General features: G+C 42.8%; 1 protein-coding gene across 2 annotated transcripts in view; it reads left to right on the forward strand.

Annotated features, from left to right (window-relative positions):
- CA5A (carbonic anhydrase 5A) overlaps positions 1–11,103 on the forward strand; it is a 34,308-nt gene extending 23,205 nt beyond the window's left edge. For both annotated transcript variants that reach the window (XM_081920235.1, XM_081920234.1), the window contains exons 3-7: positions 3,772–3,890; positions 4,221–4,316; positions 5,458–5,520; positions 6,652–6,807; positions 8,574–11,103. In XM_081920235.1, the coding sequence (XP_081776361.1) occupies positions 3,772–3,890; positions 4,221–4,316; positions 5,458–5,520; positions 6,652–6,807; positions 8,574–8,783 (644 nt within the window). In that variant the 3' untranslated portion in view covers positions 8,784–11,103. The remainder of the gene's footprint in view (positions 1–3,771; positions 3,891–4,220; positions 4,317–5,457; positions 5,521–6,651; positions 6,808–8,573) is intronic.
- Positions 11,104–14,803: the final 3,700 nt, after the last annotated feature.

Raw genomic sequence — 14,803 nt, forward strand, 5'->3', positions numbered from 1 at the left:
TCCCTCTCCCCAACCCCCTCCCCTCCAAATCTGATGATTATCATAGCTGTGGCTGACTTCAGACACCACCCTCCTTTCCTGTTCCTCTGCATTCTCTATCTCAGCCTTCTCGCTCAAGTTTCCTAGCCTTCCTTGAGGGTAACTTTTGCTCTATAAATTTCAGCTGCTAACATCCGCCGGTTTCCATTGAAACGCTTTAGGTTTGCTTTGAAGTCATTCTGATCCACGCCACTCTTTTCAATCTAATCATTATATGCCTATAACATCTCCCTCCTTTTAAATATCTAAGCAGAGACAGCTGCTAGTGGTGATGCTTATATGCTACCTCTGCTGTCAAAGAGGCATTTTGCCTCAATACCAGTTGCTGGCAATTGCAGGTGGGCAGAATGCCATTGCATTCCGGTTCTGCTTTTGGGTTTCCCATTAGGGTACCTACTTGGCCACTGTGAGAGCAGGATGCTAAGATTAGATGGGCTGTTGGCCTGATCCGCGAGGCTCATTTTACAAGACAATAAAATAAAACACATTTGTGCTGCTGGCATAAAAATGTCTTAACGTGCCTGATAAGCATCCAGCCAAGTGTCATTTACATTACTCAAGCCGCAAAATGAATAAACATAACTTCTCTATGCTGGAGTCCACCTGTTGCAAACCCTGCTCATTCCAATGGGAGCGGGATTAGGAAGGGACTTAAATTATAGGCTTGTTCTTGCTTGACTATAATGCTTTTCTTGTTTGTGATTCTTTCTGACTTCTCAACACGTAACTTACTCTTCTTTCCCACCTGCTCCTGATGCTCTCTTCTTCCTTTGTTTTCTTTCTCCTTGCTTCTTCTGTCTGACAGTAATAGGCAGCTGCACAGATAGAGAAGAGGAAAAAGAGTGGATTAGAGTCAAAAAGTAAGAAGGAAGACAATGGCAGTAAACTGAATAGAGGAGCGTGTTTTTAAGAGAGGCGGCATCTGAGATGGGATCTAAATCAGATTTGTTCCAAGGATGAGGCTAGCTGCACTACTGGGAGTAGAATGAAAGCAGAGGGAGAGAGAGAGAGAAAAGGAGATGAGAAACGAAGGCGTTGGACAGCGCAGGTAAGTGCTGGTGGTTGTGTACACACTGTTGCCCTCTGGTGGTTGCTTTGTGGTGTTGGTGTCTGCTGTTTTAGGTGGCAGGCAGAACTTCCAAAGTGCAGTTAGGGGCACCTCCCAGTGCATTGTGGGATTGCCTGCAGTTACTATTTAGCAGTGCAGTCCATGCCACCAGGAAGAGAGAACTTGGATTCGTCAGATCCTGAACTTTCTCGGCTGAGCCGGGGCTGAGAGCCCAGTGTAAGTCCCCCACCCCAGCTGAGCCAGAGTTATGCTGGCATAAGCTAGGCTCAGCTGGTGGAACTTAATATGACATAATATATGTCAGTGCAAATCTCGCAAAAGCGGTGTTCCAGGGGTGTGTTGGCACATGAAGGGGCAAGGAGAGACTTACACCTGTTCCAAACCTATTCCTTCACTTTGGTCTGTGACTGGAAACCCAGTGGAACTTAGCTGACAAGCAGTCAAATTTATCCTACATGGAGGAGTCACTTACACTGGCTTTCTGTAATTAGGAGTGTTCTGTCGAGAATATACAGGGACTTCCACATCTACACCTAGATATACAGGCTATGGCGTAAAAGAGACCACATTCTATTGCATTTCCTCCCGTTCTCCTTAATTTAAAACTTTAGGAACGGCTTATTTAGCATGTGGTAGAAAACCAAGCATGTGGTAGCGACGTCGCTTTTTGACCCTTCAATGTTGGCTCTTCCTGTCAAGTGGATAAGGCATGAGAGGGCAGCAAGGATTTCAGGAATTTTGCTCAGTGTCTGAATATGCACTGCATACAAAATCCCACTTGTTTTGTAGTCACGTATGTCTAGAAATCGCCGAGTAACTTAGAGGTAATGTTTTTGTTGTACTAGCACATGACTTAAGAACGTGAGTACTTATGTTCACCACTAGGGGACAGTCATATTCAGCCTCATTTTCTGCTACATTTGTCCACAATTTTCTGCAGATGCTCACAAACCCTTTTCTCTACATCCTGGAGGAAAGAGGTTTTAGTTGAGCAGGTTGCACTGTCTTATGTTTGGGCTCACCTAGGTAGATTACCCCTTTTTAAAGTCAGCCAAAGGAATAGCCACTAGCAAATAACAGACTAAACACTGCATAACAACATACTGTTTTCAATCTCTTATAAAGGACTTGGCCTCATTAAGCAACAGATAACTTTTATTAGGTTGTCCTCATATGTGAGCCCAATGGAAGTTTCAGCTGCCATCCTAGTGATGAAAAATCTAAATGGGGACAATGTAGGACTCTATTTCCGTAAGGAATTATCCACATGCGGCAATTCTAACTTAGGCTTTTAAAATTGATTTTCTTTTAAAATTTTAAAATACATTTGCATAGGCTTACAGATTTGGTTGCATATCAACATATAACTTACAACAATAAAATAAAACAGTCCAAAATGATATCATTTTGAACTTGTAGACAGAGTTATGTGAGAGCATGCATGCCCGAGTAATTACAATGACATTATGATGTGCAATAACATAGGATGTTTAGATTGGGGAAGACAGGCAAATAATTGTAACAATTCAAAATTATGTTTCAATATCCATTCTTTCCATCAATGGTTACATCTATTAAATAGAAATAATAGGGAGTGAAGCAGGAGGGATAATGCATGCACACCAGACTGCATTTGATACTGTAGGTGCTGTCACACATGGCAATTCTCTTCTTCTGGAGCTTTTTAGGTCATGTGCTAGGTGTGCCAAAGATTCTGCATCTTTGGTGATGTGTATCCAGCAGATGTGTTTGACATTTGCTTCCATCGGAAAGAAGGAATATAACCCAGAAGAACAGTCCTTACAACCGGTGCTAAATTACCAAAGTGTTACTGCAGAAAACCTTTTCCAGAATTTTACTTTTCCTAAGCAAAAGCAAGTCGTGAGAATTCTTGCATTGCATTAATGGCAATCTCTTGCTGTTACGGTGTGGATAAGAAATGTAATTAATCTGTGATCCCAAGTGTGCTTTACTATATGTATATAAGGTGTCGGTCATAACCACCGAGTCTAACTTCCCGGTAAACATGCCAGGCTTGTGTTCAGATGGCTCAGCTAGAACTCCAGGAATAGCTCTGTCTTTCGTGGTCACCAATATTTGTCAGGCTTCCAGAAGCATCCCTGTAAGATCATGGGATCAATGCAGAGACTATGTTTGGATACTGTGGATGTAAGCATCCTATAATATCTCAGTGAGCCAGCCCAGAGACTCCTATTTACAGCAGCAGAGAAGTCACAATGTGCATCATCACTGTGATTTTGCAAGCCCTGCTGTGGTTTATTCCCTCTCTGAAGTGTGAACAGTTAGAAGGACGTGGCTGTAAGATTCTTGCCAATCCCACAACACCCCTCCTCTCTCCAGCACAATGCACTTTGTGCACCAAGCCATATCTGCCCTACTTCTGCTTTTGGCCTCTGTGTTGTTGCTATTTGATACCATCCACCTACTTTCAGGAGAACCAGGCAGACTCTGCTGCTACTTCCTACTTGCCACGTGTCTTTAGATTAAGAGGGACAGGGATGAGAGAGATACAACAGTGCAATCTTACCCATGTGTATTCAGAAATAAATCTCATTTATTTCATGGGAGCTTACTTTCAGGTAATTGTACAGGCTTGGGGCTTAAGTGTTGGCCTCCTAACATCATTTCCCCTCTTATCCAAGTTATTACAGGAGGCCCCTTAGAAAATAACTACCGGCTGAAGCAGTTTCACTTTCACTGGGGGGCCATAAATGAATGGGGCTCGGAGCACACGATTGACTGTAAGGTCTTCCCAGCAGAGGTAAGAGGATACTTTCGTGAGATTCTGGAATGTTGTGCACCAGTGAGTCTTAATCAGAAGTGTTCACCAAAGCATTTTGGGCCTGTGACATTTCCTCTGTGTTCTGTCAACGCGTGGAAAGATTTGGCCGGTAGCCATGCGGCCATTTCTCCTTTTTGTGTGTGGGGGTGGGGTTGTGGGGTTGCTCTTGGGCAGCCAAGAGTAGAAGGCTCAGAACTCTGCTGCAAGGTCTTTGAGAACCATATCCGATTCATTGCAGTTTCCGAAGAAAAAGATTGTTCCATCTCATTTCTTCCACGGTTCTAAAATATGGATTGAATTTAATTTCAGCTGCATTTGGTACACTGGAATTCTTGCAAATATGAAAGTTTTGAAGAAGCTTTGATGGAAGAAAATGGTTTGGCTGTGATTGGAGTCTTCTTGAAGGTAGGATGGTGGAAGCCTGTAATCTTCCAGTGGTTCATTCTGAACTGTCACTTATAAGTGTGGAGACACTTCCTTACACAAAGAGCACATTTAAGGCTGCACTCCTTTGCACATTTACCTGGGAATAAGTCCAACTGAACTCTTCCTTTCAGTGGTAAGAGCTGCTCAGCCATGGAATGGGCTGTCTCGGAAGGTGGTGGACTCTCCTTCTTCTGAGATTTTTAAACAGATGAGCACCTGCAAGTAACCTTTTAACTTTTTGTTTATATCACAGTAATATAAGCATACATCCTGTTGGTTAACTAGATCAGTTACAAAACCAGAAACCAAGGATCATACTGAGCAGGAAGAAGGAATAAATGGAGAAAAAAATGAATTATAGGGAGGAGGGAAGAGAGAACGGGGGGAAAGAGTGAGGACTTTTCTAAAAGGCGAAAGATTTATACGATCTGAAGAGAAACCAGAGTATTAAAATATATCTTAAAAATTGTTGTAAAATTGAGGAGTGTTAGGATGTCAAGGGGTATGAAGTAGAGAAATACAGCTGTAACTAATAAATTTGAGGAAAATTAATGAAAAGGAAGTTAATTAGATAAACTGACTAAAGGGTTGCTAAAGAATTTTGGAATAAGGATGCAGCGAAAGGGAGGTATGGGGAAGTCGATATATGTTCAATGTTGTGTTTGTTTTTGTTTTGTGATGTGTCTGTTTTTTATTATGTGTTTGAAAAATTAATAAAAATTTTATTAAAAAAAAAGAGTGAGGACTTTGCAGCACCCAAACTGCATATGTGTCCTCCCTACAGCCATTCAATTATTTTATTGATTGAGAACTTCCAGCATTCCTTTGCATAGTGTGATGCAGTTGGTGGGAGCAAATAAATACCATAAAATATTTCAGCTGTGTCCGGCAAAGGCTAATGGCATAGTGCAGCCTTTGCCAATATGTTGCCCTGTGGAACTTTTGGACTACAACTCCCATCAGTCTCAGCCAACTGGGGCTGATTGGAGTTGTAGTCCAAAACATTTTCAGGACAACAGGTTAGAGAAGGCTGACCTAGTGTCATAGGAGCTTGCACTAAACCACTTGATCTCTAGATGCAATGAATAAAAACATACTCTTTTTCCCATTCCCTTCGCAGCTTGGAGCCAATCACAGTGGGCTGCAGAAGTTAGTAGATGCCTTGCCATCAATTAAACATAAGGTAAAGAGAATTTTAACCTTAGTTGCTATTCAGTATCCATCTCACACAATGCACAGGAGCAATCCATAGGTTTGCCCTGAAGCCAACCTGAAGCCAACCTGACGATGAGCATTCCTGGATGCTCTTGTGCCTCTTGTGTTTGTGCTGGTGGCCTTACGGTGCCTGTGTTATGCCACAGGTGGCCTAGAGCAGTGTTCCCCAACCTTGGGCCTCCAGCTGTTTTTGGACTTCAACTCCTGTCATCCCTCGCTAGCAAGACCAGTGGTCAAGGTTGATGGGAATTGTAGTCCAAGAACAGCTGGAGGCTCAAGGTTGGGGAACACTGGCCTAGAGCACTGGAACTGCACAAGGCCTTGCTCCCACTTTGAGCCAGGCATTTGTTCAGAGAGTTGAGCAGTCTGATTCCAAGCAGAGGAGCCAGGATGTGTGTGCCATTCTCCCAGTGGCTTCTGGAAGGGCTGTAGCTCAGTGGAAGAGTGTCTGCCTTGCATGCAAAAGGTCCTAGGTTTGATCTCTGGCAGCATCTTCAAGTCGGGCTGGGAGAGAACCCAGCCTGTAACCCTGGAGAGCTGTTGCCAGTCTATGCAGACAATATTGAGTTAAGATGAGCCAGTGGTCTGACTTCGTATATGTTCCCTGTGTACATACATAAAAAGATAAGATCATCCCTGCCTACAGGCTCAAAAACTGACAGCAGTACAAAAGGAGCTAAGGCCTACTATATGTGGTGGCGATGCTGTGGTGGAGGACTGTATTGAATTGTGGCTCCTCTCTCCACACTTGGTGCCTGAGGACCCAGGATGACCAGTAATGCAAGCTGAGGATCCCATCACAAATAATCCTGACTGAATGAATTTATTATTTCGGTCACAGACCAGTTCCAGCTCACATACAAAATCAGGGAAGTCATGAAACACAATAGGGATACATTTAAATTAGCAGTTTGGTATAAAAGGGACAGTACAGATATAGCAGCAGTTAAAATATATAAATTAGATCTTACTCACTAAAATATAACCTTGAAGTGTCATTTAAAACCTTAATCGTGATGATATCACAGCTTGTTCCCCAAGTTTTAAGGCAATTGCACAGAATAACCCAGACTAATCACTGATGGCTTGCATTTGCTAGGATGATCTCGTTGAGTTTGATGAATTTGACCCCTCCTGCTTGTTGCCATCATGCCCAGATTATTGGACTTACGCAGGATCTCTGACCACCCCGCCGCTTTCAGAGTCCGTCACCTGGATCATCAAGAAGAAGGCGATAGAGGTTGATGATGATCAGGTAGAGCAAATGGAAACTCGCCATCTGTAGCTGGTGTATTGCTGGGGATGGATGTGGGAAAGCAGAAGGAAGAATGAGATTCTCAGCTGGGGAAAAGCTTTCTAGGAGGAGCTTGGTGTCTTCTAAAATGTTGTGAATACAACTCTACTTTATTTTCTCCTCTGCAAGTGCAGTATAGAAAGCACATACTGCTGAATAATATCTGCAGACGTATCCAACACTGTTAGGCTGAGTTTATATGTGGAAAGGCAAATCTTTAAAACTTCGTATTGTGGAGGGTTGTGTGTGTGTGTGTGTGTGTGTGTGTTTTGCAAACTAAACTAGTAGACATGAACATGTGATTTGCAATCAAGTGGGTAAAAAAAATTGTAATTTTTGTTTGGTATCTCAAAGCTTTACTCCCAATGCTAATTGCAGCTTCCGGGGAGATAATGTTCTGGGTTTTTTGGGTGACTTTGGGATCATGGTGAGGTGAGATTAAGCCCTATGAGTGAAAATTGTCCAGTTCCTGTGTTAATTGTTTTGTAAACTGATGTGATTGCAAATGGCATGTTGAGCATTTCATCCAATTTGGCTCCAAGTATGAGCATTTTAAACAACGTCTGGTGCAGAGAGAGACAGACAGATGATGAGAAACAAAATGAAATGCTTCCTGTTCCTAACAGTGGCAGCACAATAATATCACTATTGGAACAAGCAAAATCATACGGATTCTCATTTGGAAGCAATTCCTGCTTATCTCAGTGGAATTTACTTTCATGGTTGGGTCCTGGGGATTTCAAATATTTCCCTCTTTTTAAGCTCATTTCCTTCCTTCTCTAAAATAACACTTGCTTTTGTGGCACACATTGGGCCTTTCCAGTTTCTGTGGGTCAAATTATGTTTGAATTCATTTCCTAGCAACAAGCTTCTCACTTTTCTCCTTAGATTCCTTTTCCAGGATTCACCAACTCAGTACAGTCATAATGCTTAACCGTGGTTTGCTTTCCTTTAGCCAAAGCTGAGCATTGCATCTGAGTCATGAGTAAGAATTGATCACGAACCTGACTGCGAAATTGTGGCATGTGATTAATGTTTTCTTTCATTTAAAGACTTACATTCCTTTTTTGACTCAGAAGAAGAGATCTGTAGTGGCCAATAGGATTCAGGTTTAAAAAAACCAAAAGGCCAGTACAAAGCTAACTTAAAAATGTATAGCATAATCAGAACAACAACAAAGTAATAACTGCTGTTGAGCAAACCATGGTTAAGGCAGCTTCCCTGTTAACAGCAGCCTGGTCTTGCATGGCCTCTGGGTGCAGAGCTTAGCTAGTTAAGATAAACTGTGGTTGCTTTTGTTGCACACTTGAGATCTTCGGGGCCAAGGCAACAAACCGTAGTTGTGACTGCACCGGGCCTCTAACTTCTGGGTGTTTGAATCCTGGAAACTGGGGCAGCTTAAGAATGTAGGCTTGATTAAGAGATGGCATGCCGCCATCCTGCAAATGTCTAGGATTCGATAATGTTCTCAAAGGCTGACAAGCTGCAAATGATAAGAGATGGATTTTGTCTCCAGGTGGCCAAGGGCAGCCCAGTCTCTTCTTAAGCAGCTCTGGAAGAGAGCAGAACCATTAACTTGGGAATTAGAGGTGTGTGTGTGTGTGTGTGTGTGTGTGTGTGTGTGTGAGAGAGAGAGAGAGAGAGAGAGAGAGAGAGAGAGAGAGAGAGAGAGACCAATTTTGTTTCTTCCCTAACACTTTCTGGACTTTGCTCTTTCTCATTTCCAGCTTGAGGTGTTTCGGATGTTGCTCTTCACCCCTGCGGGAGAAGAAGAGCAAAGAATGGTGGACAATTTCCGTCCACTTCAGCCAATAATGGATCGTACCGTCCGTTCCTCTTTCCTAATCCAGCACCGACGGAACATTGAAACAAGATCAGATGAACAGATACATCATGCCCAGCAGGAAACGCCCCAGGCGGGGCACGTGCGCCTTTAAGGAGGGGGTGGGAAATATATACAATGTTTATTAGCACTTTATATGTTTAGAATATATCTTGATGCAAGGTCGCTTACTTTAAAGGGTATTGGGTTTGTTTTGGGGTCCTTTCCTCTTCTAATGAGCTGCTTTTTCTGTAGCACAATAACCTGCTTTAACGTAAACCCCTCCCACAAATAGCCATTCAGCGTAAGCATCAAGTAGAATTCCAAGCTTTGTCATCAAGACTTCTCTAATGCAATATATATATATATATATATATATATATATATATATATATATATATATTTGCAGATTCTCAGTTTCATAAGCTATATGGTGGCAAAAGATGTCCCCAAGAGGACACATTAAAGGAAAAATATAACTAAAGCATAGCTCTAGGAAATGGAGAGTTTGCGCGAGTAAATGACTTTTTAATGAATGGATTTGTGCTTATATTGGTACACCCGGTCCAATTCTGTCTACCTCTGAGCTTTTAACTTTATAACAGTTATCTAATTTTTCACTGTATCTTTTGTGCCTACCAGAGGTGTTTGTTTTAGTTCTCTTGGATCCAGGCAATGAGCCTTTTCCACAAACCAGTGGGTTTAAATGGATTCTGGATGAAATCCTAAGTGTGCTTCCTTAGAAACGAGCTCAATTAAGATCAGTGGGACCAACTTCCAAGGAAATGGGCTTGGGCTGGGCTTTGTGTGTACGTACACATCAGTATATATTTACTGACATAGTTGGGACTCTCACGTGTAGACTTCGTCATGAGCACACTTATAAATATATATCCCCCCCCCCCACTCTGTAGGCTGATCTCAAGTCTCAATTGTATTTTTAAACAAAAGCCTGCAAAGCATTTGTATGAGCAGAAACAAGCCTCATCCGGGATCCATCTTCTGCTAAAGCTATCTTGAGATTTATCATGTGCCAGAATTAATCAATTGCTTTTAGCATTGCAGCCCTTTTCAGACCCCCCCCCCAATATTATGTAATAGTACTGAGGAGTGTTCTGTTACAGGTTCATCATGTACATGTCAAAAGTAGAAATAAATTGTTCTAGCAGTTTTGAAAAACAAGCTTCATTAGTTATGTTACTTAAATTATAGGGTGAACTGAAATCCACTTTCTGCAAGCATAAGTTTTTGTTTACATGTGTGCCCTCATTTCGCTCCATACAAAAGTGGGATTAATTTTACGTTTCCCACAGGGAGTGTCTTCAGTACACGGCTTGTTTTCTGCAAGGGTGTCCTCTCCTTTTCAACCATAGGCTGGTGGGTCTTGTGTGCCAAATATAACTTGAGTATAGCAAAAGTTAGAATATGGCATCAGTCGTGTGGATATATTTGGACCAATCTATTCTCAGAAACTAAATAGGGCAGGTGTGGAAAATCTCCCATCATCCCTGGCCATTGCTCAAGCTTGCTGGAGATGATGGGAGTTGTACTTCAGCAACATCTGGAGGATCCCCACACTTGGCCTAAGGATAGGAGCTCAGTTTGGCATGCACAATGGTTTTAATCCTTGCAGAAGGTGGCAACTTTAGGTTATGGCCAATGTTAGTTCTACCCAGAGAAGACCCATTCAAATGAATGGACATGACTAACTTGGGCCCATTAATTTCAGTGGGTCTACCTAGTTGTATCAACCCTTTAATTCCACTTAGGCTGGTAAGAACAGGAGCCAGGTAGTTTACACAACTTTTAGGAAACGGGATTGGCTTCTGTACTTCAGGGTTGTCTTTTTGACTTGTCTTTTTGACAAATGGTTTATCTTCTTGACTGTTCTTATGCCTGTGTATTTATAAAATCTGCTATCATATATACCCCTTGTTCTGAATATGCTAAATGAATTGCTTTCAGATTAGTAATAGTGCGATGCGGTGATTCTGATTTAATTAATGTGTCTCCATGTGGCTTGGATACCAGGCAGAAACAATTTATATAGGCTGTTAACACCCGTTTTCTAAAACAAAGAACCCTAAGACACTTAAGTTGGTGAATTGGTTAAACACAATGCGTATTTACAAACCTCTCCTCCTGTTGCCAGAAGTTATTTCAGTTTTATCCTCCTTTTAGGGAGGAAAAATGAACTGTTTCATTGTATGGAGAGCGCCTGTGACTAGATAAAAAATCTACTGAATTGCATTGTACTTGGGACGGAAGAACAATAACACACTGTGTTGAGAGCAGTACTTGCTGAAGAATAATGTAATGGTTCATTATGCTCCTGGACTGCATGAAACATGCACTCCAAAAGCAATCTGGGTGCTTTGAATACCATTGTATTTGCCTGTTCGCTTGAGCAGTAACCATAAAGAATACCAAGCAAACTGCCTACTGGGCATTTTTTTAAAAAATTCTGTAAATCACTGGGGCCTCCCGGGGGAGATCTGGATGGAGGCTGGATGGTTTGCCTGGCCGCCTCCCTCCATCTTCCCAGTGGAGTGGCTAGGCTGCGTGCAGAAGCAGTGCATGAACATGCTGGCACAATACAGTGTTGTGGGACCCCGGAGTCAAGCAGGGCTTTTCATGAATGCTAGGCCAGAGGTTTCTGAAATGGCTCAGAAGCATTTGAACCTCTCAAGATAAGAGAAGCAGAGAGCACTGATTTGCAAGCTATTCTGGGGGCATGTACAAGCCCATGTGAAGAAATCGTGATACGTCTGCAAATAAAACGAAAAAAAGTGCTTTGGCATCTCAGAATGGAAGAACTGGCTGCATATAAAATGGCTCTGAAATCTGTGATAGGTAAAGGGGTTTGTCTGCTTTAAGCCGATAAATGTCTGTACCATTTGCTTTTAATGGGGGAACCACATTATATGCATTGCAAGGAATCAAACTCACTTTGTAACTAGGCCTCAGCAATATTAATAATTTGACCGCGTTCTTCCACTCCCTCCTATTTTGACCCCTATTTTTGAGAGATATTCTTATGCGAAAACATTCTCTGCCTCCTCTTTCCCTGCGTTTCAGCGTTGAGTGCAACTGTACAAAAATGCCCCTCTCCAATCTTCCGCCTGATTCCTGGCTGCGATGAATCAATGTCTGGAAAGAAACGTCTACACCATCCAGTATCATAATGCCTGTGAAGTAGCAAAAGGGCTCCTGGGTGCAGCATCTTGCCTCTGGGTGTGTGGGGCCCTCCAGCAAATCCTTGCCCTGTGATAAAGCTGATGCTGTTCCAAGAACAGAACATGTCTAAACTGAAGCAATTCTGGGACTAGTGGAGATTCTTTCTTCTATACCAGGCATGTCCAACAGGTCGGTTGCAATCTACCGGTCGATCGCAGGACATTAATGGTCGATCGTGTCCAATTAAAGAAGTAGGGGGGAAAGTAACTGTGCCTCCCCCCAAAAAATGCTCAACAACAGCTTTGCCTCCCCCCCAAAAGGCTCAACAACTTTGCCTGGCAATGACAATGGGTAGATCACAGCCAGTATTTTTATACTGTTAGTAGATCACAGTCACTTGGAAGTTGGACGTGCCTGTTCTATACAAATCATCTGCTGCAGGATTGTGTCATAAAGATGATATCTAAATCAATTAGCTATTGAATGCTAGGACCAGCTCCAGATATTGGCTAGAACGTAAAACCGTGTGTGTGTGTGTGTGTGTGTGTGTGTGTGTGTGTAGCAAATAGCTTACATTTTGGAGCAAAGCAATTATCCTGATAGTTGAAAGTCACCTGTGCATTATCTCTGGCCTTGGGGCCACTTTTGCTTCAGGTATAATTATGCCGTGTGAGCAAGGAGTCCCTTTGATGTGACAAACGCCGCTTGTCTGAGTATTAGCACATGGAGTACTGATTCTATAATTGAATCTTCTTCAAAGGGTCCGTGGCTGAATGCAAGGACCGGAGTGGTGATAATAGGGCAAGCACTCAGAGCTGTTACTCCTATGTTCTGCGTGGTAACTTCAAAGCTCCGAGTGCAAAATAATCCTCTCTCCTTTTGCAGAAGAGACGAGTTTCATATATTTGAAATGGATGGAAAATGGACATAATCTGATTATACCGTGTGAACGGGTGGAAAGAGTGCTGGACCCAAATTCAAATGGTTGCCAGCCACAGACACCTCAGAGGGTGTATACTGCACATTTCTACTCCTTCAAGCAGGATATGTTTCTCCATCCATAAAATGGCGGTTGCCACTGCCTTTGCAGGAGGAGGAATGAGAATGGGAAGCCTTTGTGCCTACCCTGAACCATTGGGGATATGGCAGGCCATTCACCTAAATAGATGAAGTTCATTTGAGCTGCTTCTGAAAAACTGAAAGGAGTAAGTTGAACGAAACCAAAAGCCAGGCAAACAGCTTGATCTTATAACTGAATGGAACGTGGATGGTTGCTTGTAAATCTTCACTGGACCCAGGCAAGAACTGAATTGGGAAAGAGAGAGAAATGTTACTGACCCCAACATAAATTTCAGGGCCCCACCCTATTTTGGTGATTGTAATCTGTTTTAACTGTTTTTCATCTTAAATTGTGGGTAACCTGCCCTGGGACCTGCTAGGGAAGGATTGGTAATAAATGATCATCTTAATTTGATACTGGCTTCTAAGGCCATGTTGCCCTTTTGGATCAGGCCATTCCCGCCAGCCACCTCCTAGAGACATCGTAAAAAAAATAAAAATCATTGTATGTATGAATTTATTGACTAGAGATATCTAGAAACATCACACAAGTACATTCAAATATGTGTAAAAAAACAAAGGCAGTAATAATGAATAGTGCAGAAAGGCTTGATGTATCCAGAATAAGCTGTTAGCTCTGCCCTTCAGGAGGGCCTGGCACGACCCCTGCTGAAGTCTGCTCTTTGCTGTGATGTCAATCAAACTAAAAAAGAAAATGTGCGCTTGATAGGAAGCAAGCAGGACACTTGAGAGGGCTGGAGGTTGGGAGCTTCTTTCTCCCAGGAATGCTTTGAAAATGGCTGACAGCCTGTCAAAGCCTGCAGGAGGTCTCTGCTTAGCTCCAGCTTTTTCCCCATGGCAGGATGGTGGAGTGCACTTGTTTGTGTTCATGTCTTGCTTTCTGGTCTCCCACAGGCATCTGGTCAGCAACTGTGAGAACAGGATTCTGGACTAAATGGGCCATTGGGCTGACCTAGCAGGTTCATCCTGTGTTATGAGTTGGAGTCCAAAAAACTCTAGATTCTCCATCCCTCGGGTAGTAGGCAGGAGATTCCACAATGAGCCTGTGCCTTGAGACCATGTCCATCTCTTTGAAGGGAGCAGATGGACCATGCCCATCTCTTTGAAGGGAGCAGAGTACAGTGGTACCTCGAGTTACATACACTTCAGGTTACAGACTCCGCTAACCCAGAAATAGTGCTTCAGGTTAAGAACTTTGCTTCAGGATGAGAACAGAAATCGTGCTCCGGTGGCACGGCAGCAGCAGGAGGCCCCATTAGCTAAAGTGGTGCTTCAGGTTAAGAACAGTTTCAGGTTAAGAACGGACCTCCGGAACGAATTAAGTACTTAACCCGAGGTACCACTGTACTTTAAATGTGTGGTGTGGACGTCAATATGATGATTCTTAGAGCACTGAGTCCACTAGGGGGCAGGAGCTGATAATGGAAAAGCCCCAAAATGAGTGCAATAGGATGAACTCCAGTAGCCTGGATGTTGTGTATTAAGAACTGAAGCCCAGCTTGATTATTTTACAAGGACTGAGATGGTAACTTACCTTTGAGCCTAGATAGGGAGACTATGCAGACAACTCTGAATGTTTGTCAAAGTTGTTGTTCTTTAACATGTATAACATTGTCTGCAGTGAGCCAGGCCACCATACTGGTGATCTAAGGAGGATGACATTACTCTCTGATGCAAAATGTTTTTATTTAAAACAAGGGTTTTGTGAGCTTTCTTCACATGATGCAAGTCGACATTTTAAATCAGGGGAGGGTAACCTTTTCCAGCATTCAGACATGGGCATCCTTCTGGGCACTGCTTGCCTATGGTGGCAGGGCCAGGGGCAGAAGCGTGTGAAGCAGTGGATGTGGAGGTATTGCGGGATGCTCATCAAATCTG

The sequence above is a fragment of the Podarcis melisellensis genome (assembly GCF_964234715.1).
Source record: "Podarcis melisellensis genome assembly, chromosome: 8".
Taxonomy (NCBI): Eukaryota; Metazoa; Chordata; class Lepidosauria; order Squamata; family Lacertidae; genus Podarcis; species Podarcis melisellensis.